This window comes from Capra hircus, chromosome 18, assembly GCF_001704415.2.
Source record: "Capra hircus breed San Clemente chromosome 18, ASM170441v1, whole genome shotgun sequence".
Classification (NCBI taxonomy): Eukaryota; Metazoa; Chordata; class Mammalia; order Artiodactyla; family Bovidae; genus Capra; species Capra hircus.
Window position 1 is genome coordinate 55,704,599 of NC_030825.1, and position 12,221 is coordinate 55,716,819.

A 12,221-nucleotide genomic window follows, 5' to 3' on the forward strand; every position below is an offset into this window, starting at 1 on the left:
CGACTGAACTTAGCTGTATCTTCAGAACCTATGACTGCAGCAAGGTACCCAATAGGTATTTGTTAAATGGGTAATCATTCTCTGGAGGCATTTATGCCCGGAAGAGGAAAACTGAGGCTCAGAGAGATGCATCGGCTTGCTAAAGCCCTTACTTTAGAAAGGGCTGCCAACTTCTAGCACTTTCCATGACCCCCTTGCCTCAAAAAGGTCTGGAATGCGCAAAGGGTGGGTGAGTTGGTCGGGGCGGGGGCGGGGGCGGGGGCGGGGAGGGGGCGGGGTGGGGGGGGAACTTCAGTGCCGATCAGGCGGCGCCCAGGTTTGGATGCCAGGCTTTATTTAATAAGGCAGCGGGTCCCCTGGACCGCTCATTGAAAAAAACAGCTTCAGGGGTCGCCCATGTGTACCCCGAATTCTTGCGAACTCGGCCCCCTTTCCGCCTCAAGCCGCCCTCAAGGTCCTCCCAGCGAAACGAGCAAGGTCAGTTGCAATTCCGTTTGCAACCTGCAGCTGTTGGCCTTGAACCCCCGCCCCTTGAGACCGTACCATTCTGGCTCGGAGAAGGGGGGGTCCGGGAGCGGGGTGCGCAGAGGACTCTTTTGAGGACCCCCTCTGCCGGGGTTTTCCCTGGCCTCACAGGGAGCTGGGGATAAGATTTGCATGGGGGGCTCAGGGCGGTGGGCTTCAGGGTGCCTCTCGCCTCCGCTCTGGAGGCCTCTCCTCATTCCCCCCTCTCCTGGCATGGTCCGCGCTGCGGAACGCCAAGAGCTAGGCCTGCGTGCACACTCCCCGCCCGAGGCGCAGACCTCGCCCTGCCTCGCCCGGGTTCGGGTTGCGAGTCCGCGCTGCAGCGGGCACCGCGGTCCGGAGCTATGGCGGTCGTCGTCCGAGTAGTTTATTGGTGAGCACGCGGGCCAGAGGTACCCTCTTCGAATCCCGCTCGGGCCCCGCCCTGTCCCGGCGGAACTGGGCTCTGGGGGAGTCGGGGGTGCGCGGGGGAGGGGGCAGGACCCTTGGGGAGCCTTGCACTGGGGAGAGGGTTACGTGCGGGTGCGGTGGGCGTGGGAGGAGGCGGAAAACGAGGATGTTGATTTCTTGGCCTCCCCCTCCCCAATTTGTGACGTTCTAGACGTCTCAGGTCCTAAAAGGTAGAACTGAGACACGTGTGTGTCGTTTTAACCCCCACCCCCACCCCGATTCCCGGGCTCAGGGTGGGGAGCAGGTGGGGGTCGGTTTGTAATGCAGGAGGAACCTCTCTGGGCGGTTCGGTCTCCCCTCCCCCAGGACCGGTCGTCGGGTGGGGCCGGCCAGAGTCAGGAGGTTCCAGATCGTCCCGGCCTGTGTTGGGCAAGGACTTAAACCCAGACGGTGGATGCTTTTTTGCTGTTAACCCTCCTCGTTTTCTTACCCCACTTTTCCCATCCGTAGAGGGAGTGATTTTTTATTTATTTTATTTTTGATTGTGGCATCATTGCTTTCCCATATTGTGTTGGTTTCTGCCATATGTCAACGTGAATTGGCCGTAGGTGTACCTGTGTCCGCTCCCTCTTGAACCTCCCTTCCACCCCACCCCACCCCCGCTAGGTTGTAGTCTTAATGGTAATGGCGGAGGGAGTGCGGTGTGTTGGTTGTTACACATTTGGTCTAATTGCCCGCTTTAAGGGTGAAAACGTGTGCTCGGCAGGAAGTGTCTGTCCCGTAGGCGGTGTCACAGCCCTGGCGCCTTGGCCTGTACTGGCCTGCACAGGCATGGTGGCCTGTGGGCGCTCAATAAATACGTGTTCCCTGAATTTCCTTCCCCAGAAACTCCCTTTGCAGGGGTTGTAGCTCCATTCTACAAGTGCGGAAACCGAGGCTGGGAGTGGGGCACGGGCGGATCACAGGGGTACCGCACCTCGGTCTGCTGGCTGTCCACTTGGGGCGGGGGAGGAGGGTCCCTGCCTGGGGGTTTGAAAGGTTCAGACCTGTCACTGCGTTAGTTAGTGTCCCTGCCCGCTGAGTCAAGCAGAGGGTAGAGTGACATTTTGAGGCGCCTCCCCTTCCCCTCCCCCGCTTTGCCTGTGCACCGGACTCCGGTCCCGAAATAGTCTGCGGGGCGGGGAGGGGGGGTGGGGAGAGGGCGGGGCGGGGAGGCGGTTATCCTTCACCCTCAGGCGTGGGAGGGCCTTGGGAACCCTGCAGTGATGGTTTCCCCGAGGCCTGGGTACCGGCTGTGGGTGGGGCTGCTGTCGTTGGGCAGCTCTCATCCTGACCTGGCTCTCTCGGTTTTGCCTCCCTCTCCCCTCTGCCTCGCGCTTGTGCTCTCTCCTCGTCGCCCCCGATTCTGTGCACCGCCCCCCACGCTCTGCCTCTTGTCTCCCTTGCTCTGTTTTCCCTGTGTGGCTGGCTCCCTTCGTGTGCCTCCATCTCTGTGCTGCACCCCGCCCCCGTGTGCCCCGTGTGTTTCCTCTCTCTTGAGAGTGTCTGTCTCGTCCTTCTATCATCCGTGTCCCTCTTCGTCTCTTCCTGCTTCCTCCCCGCTATTTGCGTCTGTCTCCTTGCCTGCCTTGCCTCTCCCCTCCCATCCCTGGATCCCCACTGTCCCCTTCTCTCTCCCCTCCCCGGATCTCCACTGTCCCCCTCCTCCTCTCCCGGGACCCACTCTCTTGGACACGCTCCCACCAGTGGCGCTTGAGGCTACAAGCCCAAGGTAAGCCATGTGGTCCCAAGAGGCTGCCCTGGAAAGTGGGGGAGGGGGTTAGCCCATGGTGGGGGCCCACCTCTGTGGCTTCTGTGGACCCTGGTGTGACCACCCACCCCTTTCCAGTATCTTCAGCTCAAGAAGAAGTTAGAAGATGAGTTCCCTAGCCGTTTGGACATCGTGAGTCTCGGGGAGGGGGAAGGAGTCTGACGTGGGTCCTGTCTGTCCCTCAGTCCTGGTGGCAGTGGGAGTGGTTTGGGTCAGCCCCCCCCCCCAAAATGTGTTCTCCCTTCCCTGGGAAGGGGCAGGTGTCCGCAAGGGGCATCTCCGCCCCCTCCAGCATCTCTCCTTCTCCCCAGTGCGGCGAGGGGACTCCCCAGGTCACCGGCTTCTTTGAAGTGTTCGTAGCGGGAAAGCTGGTTCACTCCAAGAAGGTATGTCTGTCCATCCTGCCTCACTGGGGGCCAGTGGGGGGTTGGGACTGGGGTTGGCGTCTTGGTCCCAGCCCATCCCTCCCCTGGTCCTCCCTCCTCCAGGGAGGCGATGGCTACGTGGACACGGAGAGCAAGTTTCTGAAGCTGGTGGCCGCCATCAAAGCCGCTTTGGCTCAGGCCTGATGTGCCCTGAAGGCAGAGGTGAGGGGGGCCCCGCCCCGAGGCCACAGAACTAACCCCTGGTTCCCAGTGGACTCCAACCCTGAGGCCTAGTTTCTAGCCCAGCACATTCCACTGGTTGCAATTTCCACTCTGTTCTCTGGACCATAGCACTGCTTTTCAGCATCTTCTGAGCCTGATTTTCAATGTTCGAGCTTCTGTGTTCCAGATGAGCCCCAAACCGAGCCTACTCTAGAACTGGGTCCTGGTCACTAACCTAGTCTGTAACCAAGCTCTGGCTCCTGACTTTTGAGATCCTGGAAGCAGTTTCTACCCTCCATCTAAGCTTGAGTGCCAGTTCCTGCTCCACGTGTGCTAGAACTGAGCATCTGTCCCAGGAGCCTGTGGACCCAGCCCCCTGCCCCCAGCATGCTTTGCACCAGCAACCTGGTTCTCAAATGCTTTGACCTTGAGTTCTGTTTCTCGTCATCCTCACTGGAGCAGAATGAGGCTGCTTTCAGTGGGAATTTGGACCTGCAGTACAATTTGAATCAATGCAGTACAAAAATACGAATGTCTTGCCTCCTATGCAGGTCTGAAAAGGAGGGAGTCTCCCCAAATTACAAAAAAAAAAAACCCACCAAGAATTGCTTAATTCCAAAAGAAAAGAAAAAAGATGCACAAAGAAAAACGAGAAAAAAAGAATTCCATAATTCCCAGGCTGCATGAGCTGGCTATGCATGGGCTGTTGCTGTCAGGAGGGAAGGGTGCCCCTTTGGGGGGGACTTGAATTCTTAAATGGAGCACATCCCTTGCAGAAACACACCATTTGCCACCTCCAGACTGTCAGTCACTCAAATGCATTTGCTTAAACCAGCATGAGGTTGGCTTGGATTCTAGAGAAGTCCACCAATGATGATTTTATCTAAGATAAGCCAAGATGGGATTCATACAAAAGAGAGAGGGGAAGGAATGACTCTTGTTCACAAGTTGAGTGCAATTTCAGGAGTCCCGAAACCCCCCGTCAGGCTCAGCGATTCTTGCAGGACTCAGAACACACCAGAGCTGTTCCACTCCCGGTTACAGTTTATTACAGGGAAAGCTTAAGAGATGAAAGGCAGGGAAGCACCTCGCTTTCATCCGGCCTCTGAAACCCCCCTCCCCGCCTCTTCTCCACACAGACCAGTAACCGTGGCCCAGCCCCTCTCGGCAGACGCTTCATGACAGGAAGGACTGAAATGTCTCTTGGACGCCTGGTCCTTCCCTGATGTTCTCACGGCCGCCGGTTGGAGCAGAGATGGACACCCCTGGTCTTTGCCTGTGCGCGTGTGTGTGAGTGCGTGTGTGTCCCTGCACGCTGGTCCTGGTGCCTTCCCCATCCCTCATCTCCCTGCATCTCCCCCGCCCCTCCATGTCTCCCTTCTACCCTGCGGTGTCTGGGGTGGTCCTGCTCCAGGCTTCCTTTTCAAGGGGAAGCCGAGAGGAGGATCAGGATGAGTGAGTCTGATTTCAGCAGTGATGGCAACAGCTCACAACTCAATAAATGGTGATGAGATTAACAGGCCTGTGTCTTGCGTGTGTCCATTTTCCTCTGCAGCGGCCTCCCGCTGGTCTCCGCCCCGGGAAATTAGTGGCTTGGTAGTGCGGAGCTAGGACCAACTCAGGGCTGAACTTTGCAGTGGTCCCTCAAGCCAAGGTGGAGGTGGGCTTTGGGCGCCCCCTGGAGCCGCCATGGGTGTACATCCTGCAGGGTGAAGCGGGTTCCTGGTTCCCGCATTTGGAGGTAACCTGGCAGCGACTGGGAGGAAAGTGCTGGGTGGCATGTTAGGCTGGCTCACCCCTCCTCTCGCCTGCCTGCCCCCTTTACCGTCCTTGCACTGGAGACGAGCTGTCCTCACCTCCTAGCTCTGAGTTGGATCCCATGACTTGCTTTGGCCAGTGGAGCGAGGCAGACGTAACCACGCCAGGTCTGAGCCTGGGCCTTCCGGGGCCCCGGGGGTCCTGCCAGTATCAGGACACTGAGGAGGGCCTGGCAGCCTCACAGGCTCCGTTCTTAACTCGTGGCAAGATGGTAAAAGTGATGGGGAGTCTGGCCACTGATGGCCTTCTGCACAATCCTCTATTTTGAGGAAGTCCCACCATGGTCAACTTTGGAACGTTTTCACCACCTCAAGGAGAAACCCTTATACTATAGAGCACCCCTCCAGTCCTGAGCACGCACCCCTTTGGTCCCCAGCACCGCCTCCCCCACCACCACCCCCCACCCCTGCCCTGGAGCAGCCACTAATCCACTTTCTGTAGATTTCCCTATTGGGAGGTTTCACAAAAGGGGAATCATACGGTGTGTGTGGTCTGTGGCTCTTCGCTTGGCATAATGTTCTCAAGGTTCGTCCATGATGAGGATTGGCACACAGCAGAACGTCATTCCTTTTTATGGCTGAATAATTTTGCACTCTGTGGGCCACCATTTCATCCGTTGGTGAACATTTAGGTTGTTTGTACTCCTTGGCTACTGTGAGCAGTGCTTCTGTGGACTTCCGTGTCCAAGTTTTTGTTTAAGCACCAGTTCTCAGGTCCTTTGGGCAGATACCTAGGAGTGGAACAGCTGGGTCAACAGCAATGATTTTTAAAAGAACTTTCCTGGCAGAAGGTCATATGAAGACCATTAGATTCGCTCAGAATTGAGGGACTTTTTTTTTTCTTTCATTTGAGGAACTCTTTTTTTTTTTTTTTTTAAATTGTTTATTTGGCTGCACCGGGTCTTAGTTGCAGCATGTGGGATCTAGTTCCCTCACCAGGGATCAAACCAGGGCCCCCTGCATTCACAGCGCGAAGTTGTAGCCACTGGGCCACCAGAAAATTCCCTCAAGAAACTGAATGCTTTTGGTGGCCATAAAGTCTGCACTTATTTCAAATATAATTCTAACCCAATGAACTCTCAAACCTTGAGTCACAGAAATGAAGTCATTTCTCCCCTAAGCCAAATGCTGACCCATGAGATCGCGCCTGTGCTCCATGGATCCATACCCAGTGTCGTCTGGGAAAATCTCCCCTGACAACCATCAGTAGTACCAACAAGAAGGAAAGCCCTCCCTCATCTTCACTGGTAACAACTCTGACAATTCAGTACATTCTGGCAGTTTAGACCTAAACCAGGTAGGAGGACTGGGACTCCAGGAAGCTTGATCTTAACCCTGCTGGAGCCTGCGTGGTGGTACCCTCAGCTCTCCCGTTGGTTTAGCCACGTCACATTGTGCCACCAGTGGGTAATTTAAATAACACAAGACTCTCAAGTCCTTTGTTTAAGCAAGAAATCTAGTGGGTCAGGCTAGGCTGGGTTATGCTTCTGTGGAAACACACAAAAACAAACGCAAATCTCAGTGGGTTAAACCCGGCATGTGCAAAGCCCTCTTCAGGGCAGGTGTCCTCCCTGCGCCCAGTCAGTGACCTAGAGCAGCATTTGTCCAGTAGGACGTTGTGATGATGGGATTTTTCTGTATCTGTCCAGCACTGTGGCCACTGGGCACATGCCACATGGTGTTATGCAGAGCTTGAAAGGAGGTGGATGTGACTGAGGAACTGAATTTTTAATTAATTCATTTGTGTCTGGCTGTGCTGTCTTCATAGCTGTGCTCCAGCTCTCTCTAGTTGTGACGAGTGGGGGCTACTCCCCATTTGTGGGGCACAGGCTTCCCATTGCGCTTACTTCTCTTGTTGCGGTGCACGGGCTTTAGGCATGCAGGCATCAGCAGTCCTGCCGTCTATGGGGTCTCACAGAGTCGGACACGACTGAAGGACTTAGCAGCAGCAGCATCAGTAGTCATGGCCCACAGACTTAGTTGCCCCGAGGCACGTGAACTCCTTCCAAACCAGGGATCAAACCTGTGTCCCCTGCATTGGCAGGCATGTTCTTAGCCACTGGACCACCAGGCAAGTCTGGAACTAGGAATTTTTATTTTACTTTATTTCAACTGACATTGAAATTTGTGGCAAGTGTGGTGCGTGGCTATCTTATTGGACAGTGCAGATCTAGACAGATAGAGATTCTCTTCTATTGTTGCACCTGGACCCACAGCATCCTCAATCCGCATGGCTGGGAGAAGAAACACGCACTAGCTCTTAAAGACCTTAGCCGGGAAGTGACACACGTCTCAGTTCTAGTCGCAGCCCATTGGCCAGAATGGTCACAAGGCTCCACCCACCTGTAGAACCCACCTGGGAACGGTGGTCAGGAAAGGAAGGGGAGCCCGAAAAAATGGTAAGCGCTAGAAATATCTACCAGGCTCCTTTTGATTTTACCTATGCGTGGAGGAGAAACAGAAAATACCATGACCCTATTGTGTCTTAACCAAGACAATTCACGTCTTCAAGAAAAAGAATTCAGCAGGATCGTCAGTGGAAGCCTGAACTGGGAGAAACACTGAATTCTTTTCCAACAGCGACACCGTGTGGCCACTTTGGAGAACTGCAGCTTCCCACATACCCTCGGATCACCAGGAATCAGTACGCACGCTATAGAATCATTTCCTTGAGATTTACTGTAGTGAATCACCATCTTAGGCTTGGTGATATGATGCTTTTTTTTTCTTTTGCCATATGGCATGCAGGATCTTAGTTCCCAGACCAGGGATCGGGCCCACACTCCCTGAATTGAAAACGTATAGTCTTTTATTATTATTTAAAAGATGCATTTATTTATTGGTTGTGGTGGGCTTTCCTTGCTTTGGGTGGGCTTTCTCTAGCTGCAGCAGACGGGGGCTTTTCATTGCAGAGGCTTCTCTTGCTGCGGAGCCCCGGGCTCTAGGCGCACAGGCTTCCGTAGTTGTGGTGCTTGGGCTTTGTTGCTCGGTGGCATATGGGATCTTTGCGGAGCAGGGGACAAACCGGTGTCCCTCGCATTGCAAAGCGGAGTCATATCCACTGGACCACGAGGGAAGTCTCCCAGAACTTTTCTGTATTTTCATGTTTTCCTTTCTTTAGCTTGTTGGGTTTATGTGCTTGGTTTATGCCCCAAGATGGCAAGATGGCAATGTTTAAATCAGAGCCTAAACCAATTTCTCTCTCTTTTTTCTCTATTTTTGAGGACCATTATGAACCTATGGGTTTTTATGTATTTGACATCTTTCAACCTGCTTGCCGACGTTCTTCTTTTGAAGCTTTAATGGTTCCACCTTTGGTTTCTTCAGCGTTTGGACAGAAACCCCATCATCTCTGAGAGCTTTTTTGTGCTTTTGCTGTGACGAGATGGTCTCAGCTCACCTTCATTTTTCCGGCCTCAGATCTGGATCCAGTCTTTATGCCAAAACTCAGGTTACTCCCAGAGGAAAATGACATTTAGAGATGATACTCTGTGCTCCTAGCAACCTAGAGAGATATCAAAATCTCCAGGCCCTCAGGGGTCAAGACGCTCCATGTCTACGAGTGGGAGAAACTCATTCCAATCAACAGTGCTTCTGCCTCTGGGTCTCACTCCTCTGCCCCTGTTTCTTCAGTGTCCTTCTGCATCAAACCCTAACAGGGTCTGTTAGATAAGCAGGAGGAGCTTCTGTTACATCTTGGCAGCACCCAGAGCCGTCCATCCTGTTATGTCTGTCCAACCCCCCTCCCCAACCTCCGTCACCTGTCACATGACTCCCTTCCCTCTCTCTCCAATTTGATCTAATTTTTCTCTCTGCTCTCCTGAGGCCGGCCCAGCATAAGAGGATTGGAGCATTTGCTAAATGGGACCAGGACAGGGTCAGAGGACCAGCTGTGGGGGAGAGTCAGGGGCCAGGACAGCCTCAGGAGGGCGGTAGGGGGCAGTAGAGGAAGAGGGAGCTGGAAAGAGAGGTGAGTGATGCTCCCACCTGAGATGGGAAGAAACAGAGGGAGAGGGAACGTTTCAAAAGGGAGGACATGCTCCCTGGCTGTGATGGTTAGCAGTATTTGCATGGTTGTGCGTGATTGCGTGCTAAGTCATGTCAGACTCTGCGAACCCCCAGGGACGGTAGCCTGCCAGGCTCCTGTCCCTGCGGATTCTCCAGGCAAGAATACTGGAGTGGGTTGCCATGGCCTCCTCCAGGGGATCTTCCTGACCCAGGGATCGAACCCCAGGCTCCTGCATTGGCAGGCAGGCTCTTTACTACTAGCACCACCTGGGAAGCCCTTTGCATGGTCACCAGCGGCATATTTAAAGAATAAATAAGATAAGCTATAAATGAAGAGGGTGTGAGCAAGAGGGGTATGGAGGGACTGAGAGAGAAAAGAAACATTGTCTGGAGTTTCAAGCAGTATGCGCTAGTCACTGTGCAAAGGACTAGGATTCCATCAGCTCCTCATAAACCTGTTTCAGTTCAGTTCAGTTCAGTCACTCAGTCGTGTTCGACTATTTGCGACCCCATGAATCACAGCACGCCAGGCCTCCCTGTCCATCACCATCTCCCAGAGTTCACTCAGACTCACGTCCATCGAGTCAGTGATGCCATCCAGCCATCTCATCCTCTGTCGTCTCCTTCTCCTCCTGCCCCCAATCCCTCCCAGCATCAGAGTCTTTTCCAATGAGTCAACTCTTCGCATGAGGTGGCCAAAGTACTGGAGTTTCAGCTTTAGCATCATTCCTTCCAAAGAAATCCCAGGGCTGATCTCCTTCAGAATGGACTGGTTGGATCTCCTTGCAGTCCAAGGGACTCTCAAGAGTCTTCTCCAACACCACAGTTCAAAAACATCAATTCTTCGGTGCTCAGCTTTCCTCACAGTCCAACTCTCACATCCATACATGACCACAGGAAAAACCACAGCCTTGACTAGACAGACTTTAGTCGGCAAAGTAATGTCTCTGCTTTCGAATATACTATCTAGATTGGTGATAACTTTTCTTCCGAGGAGTAAGCGTCTTTTAATTTCATGGCTGCAGTCACCATCTGCAGTGATTTTGGAGCCCAAAAAAACAAAGCCTGACACTGTTTCCCCATCTATTTCCCATAAAATGATGGGACCAGATGCCATGATCTTCGTTTTCTGAATGTTGAGCTTTAAGCCAACTTTTTCACTCTCCTCTTTCACTTTCATCAAGAGGCTTTTGAGTTCCTCTTCACTTTCTGCCATAAAGGTGGTGCCATCTGCATATCTGAGGTTATTGATATTTCTCCTGGCAATCTTGATTCCAGCCTGTGTTTCTTCCAACCTAGTGTTTCTCATAATGTACTCTGCATGTAAGTTAAATAAGCAGGGTGACAATATATAGCCTTGATGTACTCCTTTTCCTATTCGGAACCAGTCTGTTGTTCCATGTCCAGTTCTAACTGTTGCTTCCTGACCTGCATACAGGTTTCTCAAGAGGCAGATCAGGTGGTCTGGTATTCTCATCTCTTTCAGAATTTTCCACAGTTTATTGTGATCCACACAGTCAAAGGCTTTGGCATAGTCAACAAAGCAGAAATAGATGTTTTTCTGGAACTCTCTTGCTTTTTCCATGATCCAGCGGATGCTGACAATTTGATCTCTGGTTCCTTTGCCTTTTCTAAAACCAGCTGGAACATCAGGAAGTTCACGGTTCAAGTATGCTGAAGCCTGGGTTGGAGAATTTTGAGCATTACTTTACTAGCATGTGAGATGAGTGCAATTGTGTGGTAGTTTGAGCATTCTTTTGCATTGCCTTTCTTTAGAATTGGAATGAAAACTGACCTTTTCCAGTCCTGTGGCCACTGCTGAGTTTTCCAAATTTGCTGGCATATTGAGTGCAGCACTTGCATAGCATCATCTTTCAGGATTTGAAACAGCTCAACTGGAATGCCATCACCTCCACTAGCTTTGTTCGTAGTGATGCTTTCTAAGGCCCACTTGACTTCACATTCCAAGATGTCTGGCTCTAGGTTAGTGATCACATCATCATGATTATCTTGGTCGTGAAGATTTTTTTTATACAGTTCTTCTGTGTATTAGAACACAGAAGTGTATTAAGTCCAGACCATTTCTGTCCTGTTTCGAGCCCATCTTTGGATGAAATGTTCCCTTGGTATCTCTAATTTTCTTGAAGAGATCTCTAGTCTTTCCCATTCTGTTGTTTTCCTCTATTTCTTTGCATTGATCGTTGAAGAAGGCTTTCTTATCTCTTCTTGCTATTCTTTGGAACTCTGCATTCAGATGCTTATATCTTTCCTTTTCTCCTTTGCTTTTTGCTTCTCTTCTTTTCACAGCTATTTGTAAGCCCTCCCCAGACAGCCATTTTGCTTTTATGCATTTCTTTTCCATGGGGATGGTCTTGATCCCTGTCTCCTGTACAATGTCACGAACCTCATTCCAGAAACTGTATATATTTAATGTATTCAGCTGAATGAGTTTGGATATAAGTGTAGCAAAATTTTGAATAAAAATGCAAATGCAACCAAGTATGTCTGTGATCTACACTGTGCTCCGTCCACTGCCCGAGTCACGGCAGATAAATCAGGGCTAGAGGAGATTGGGCAGCATCTTTGCTTCCTGAGAGCATCTCCCTGGGACTTAGGTTGGGGAGGGGAATGCCGGAGACCCCAACAGCACCAACTGCTGAAACGGAAGTCTCCTGGTCACCAAGGAAACACGGGAAGATGTGAGCCGGGGGGTTGAGAAAGTTTTGATCTTCATCTGCCAGTGAGTCCCATGTCCCCTTCAGCTCACCTCTGACCGTGCCTGCGCCCTTATTCTGCAGATGCTGGCCTGACTGGCCTAAGAGGTTGGGGCACGTGGTGAATCAGACTAGGTCAAAGCCAAGGAAAGCTGCTGGGGAGAAGTCCAGGGACCTGAAGGGGCGGGAGGGAGGCCGGAGAGAGGGAGAAGGAAGGGGAGCACACAGGGCAGAGACGGGAGCTGGGTGAGTCAGAGGAGGGACAAGATGGAGATGGGGGCCAGGGGGCTGTCGCAGTGGTAGAATAGTGCCCGCGTGCGTGCTAACTCGCTTCAGTTGTGTCTGACTCCTTTCGACCCTACGGACTGTA

General features: G+C 52.4%; 1 protein-coding gene across 1 annotated transcript; it reads left to right on the forward strand.

Moving 5' to 3' along the window:
- On the forward strand, positions 580–4,831 carry SEPW1 (selenoprotein W, 1). The gene is made up of 6 exons (XM_005709381.3): positions 580–898; positions 2,662–2,686; positions 2,804–2,857; positions 3,037–3,111; positions 3,214–3,312; positions 4,452–4,831. Exons 1-5 carry the CDS (start codon positions 870–872, stop codon positions 3,292–3,294), a joined length of 264 nt encoding a protein of 87 aa, XP_005709438.2. The 5' UTR covers positions 580–869; the 3' UTR covers positions 3,295–3,312; positions 4,452–4,831.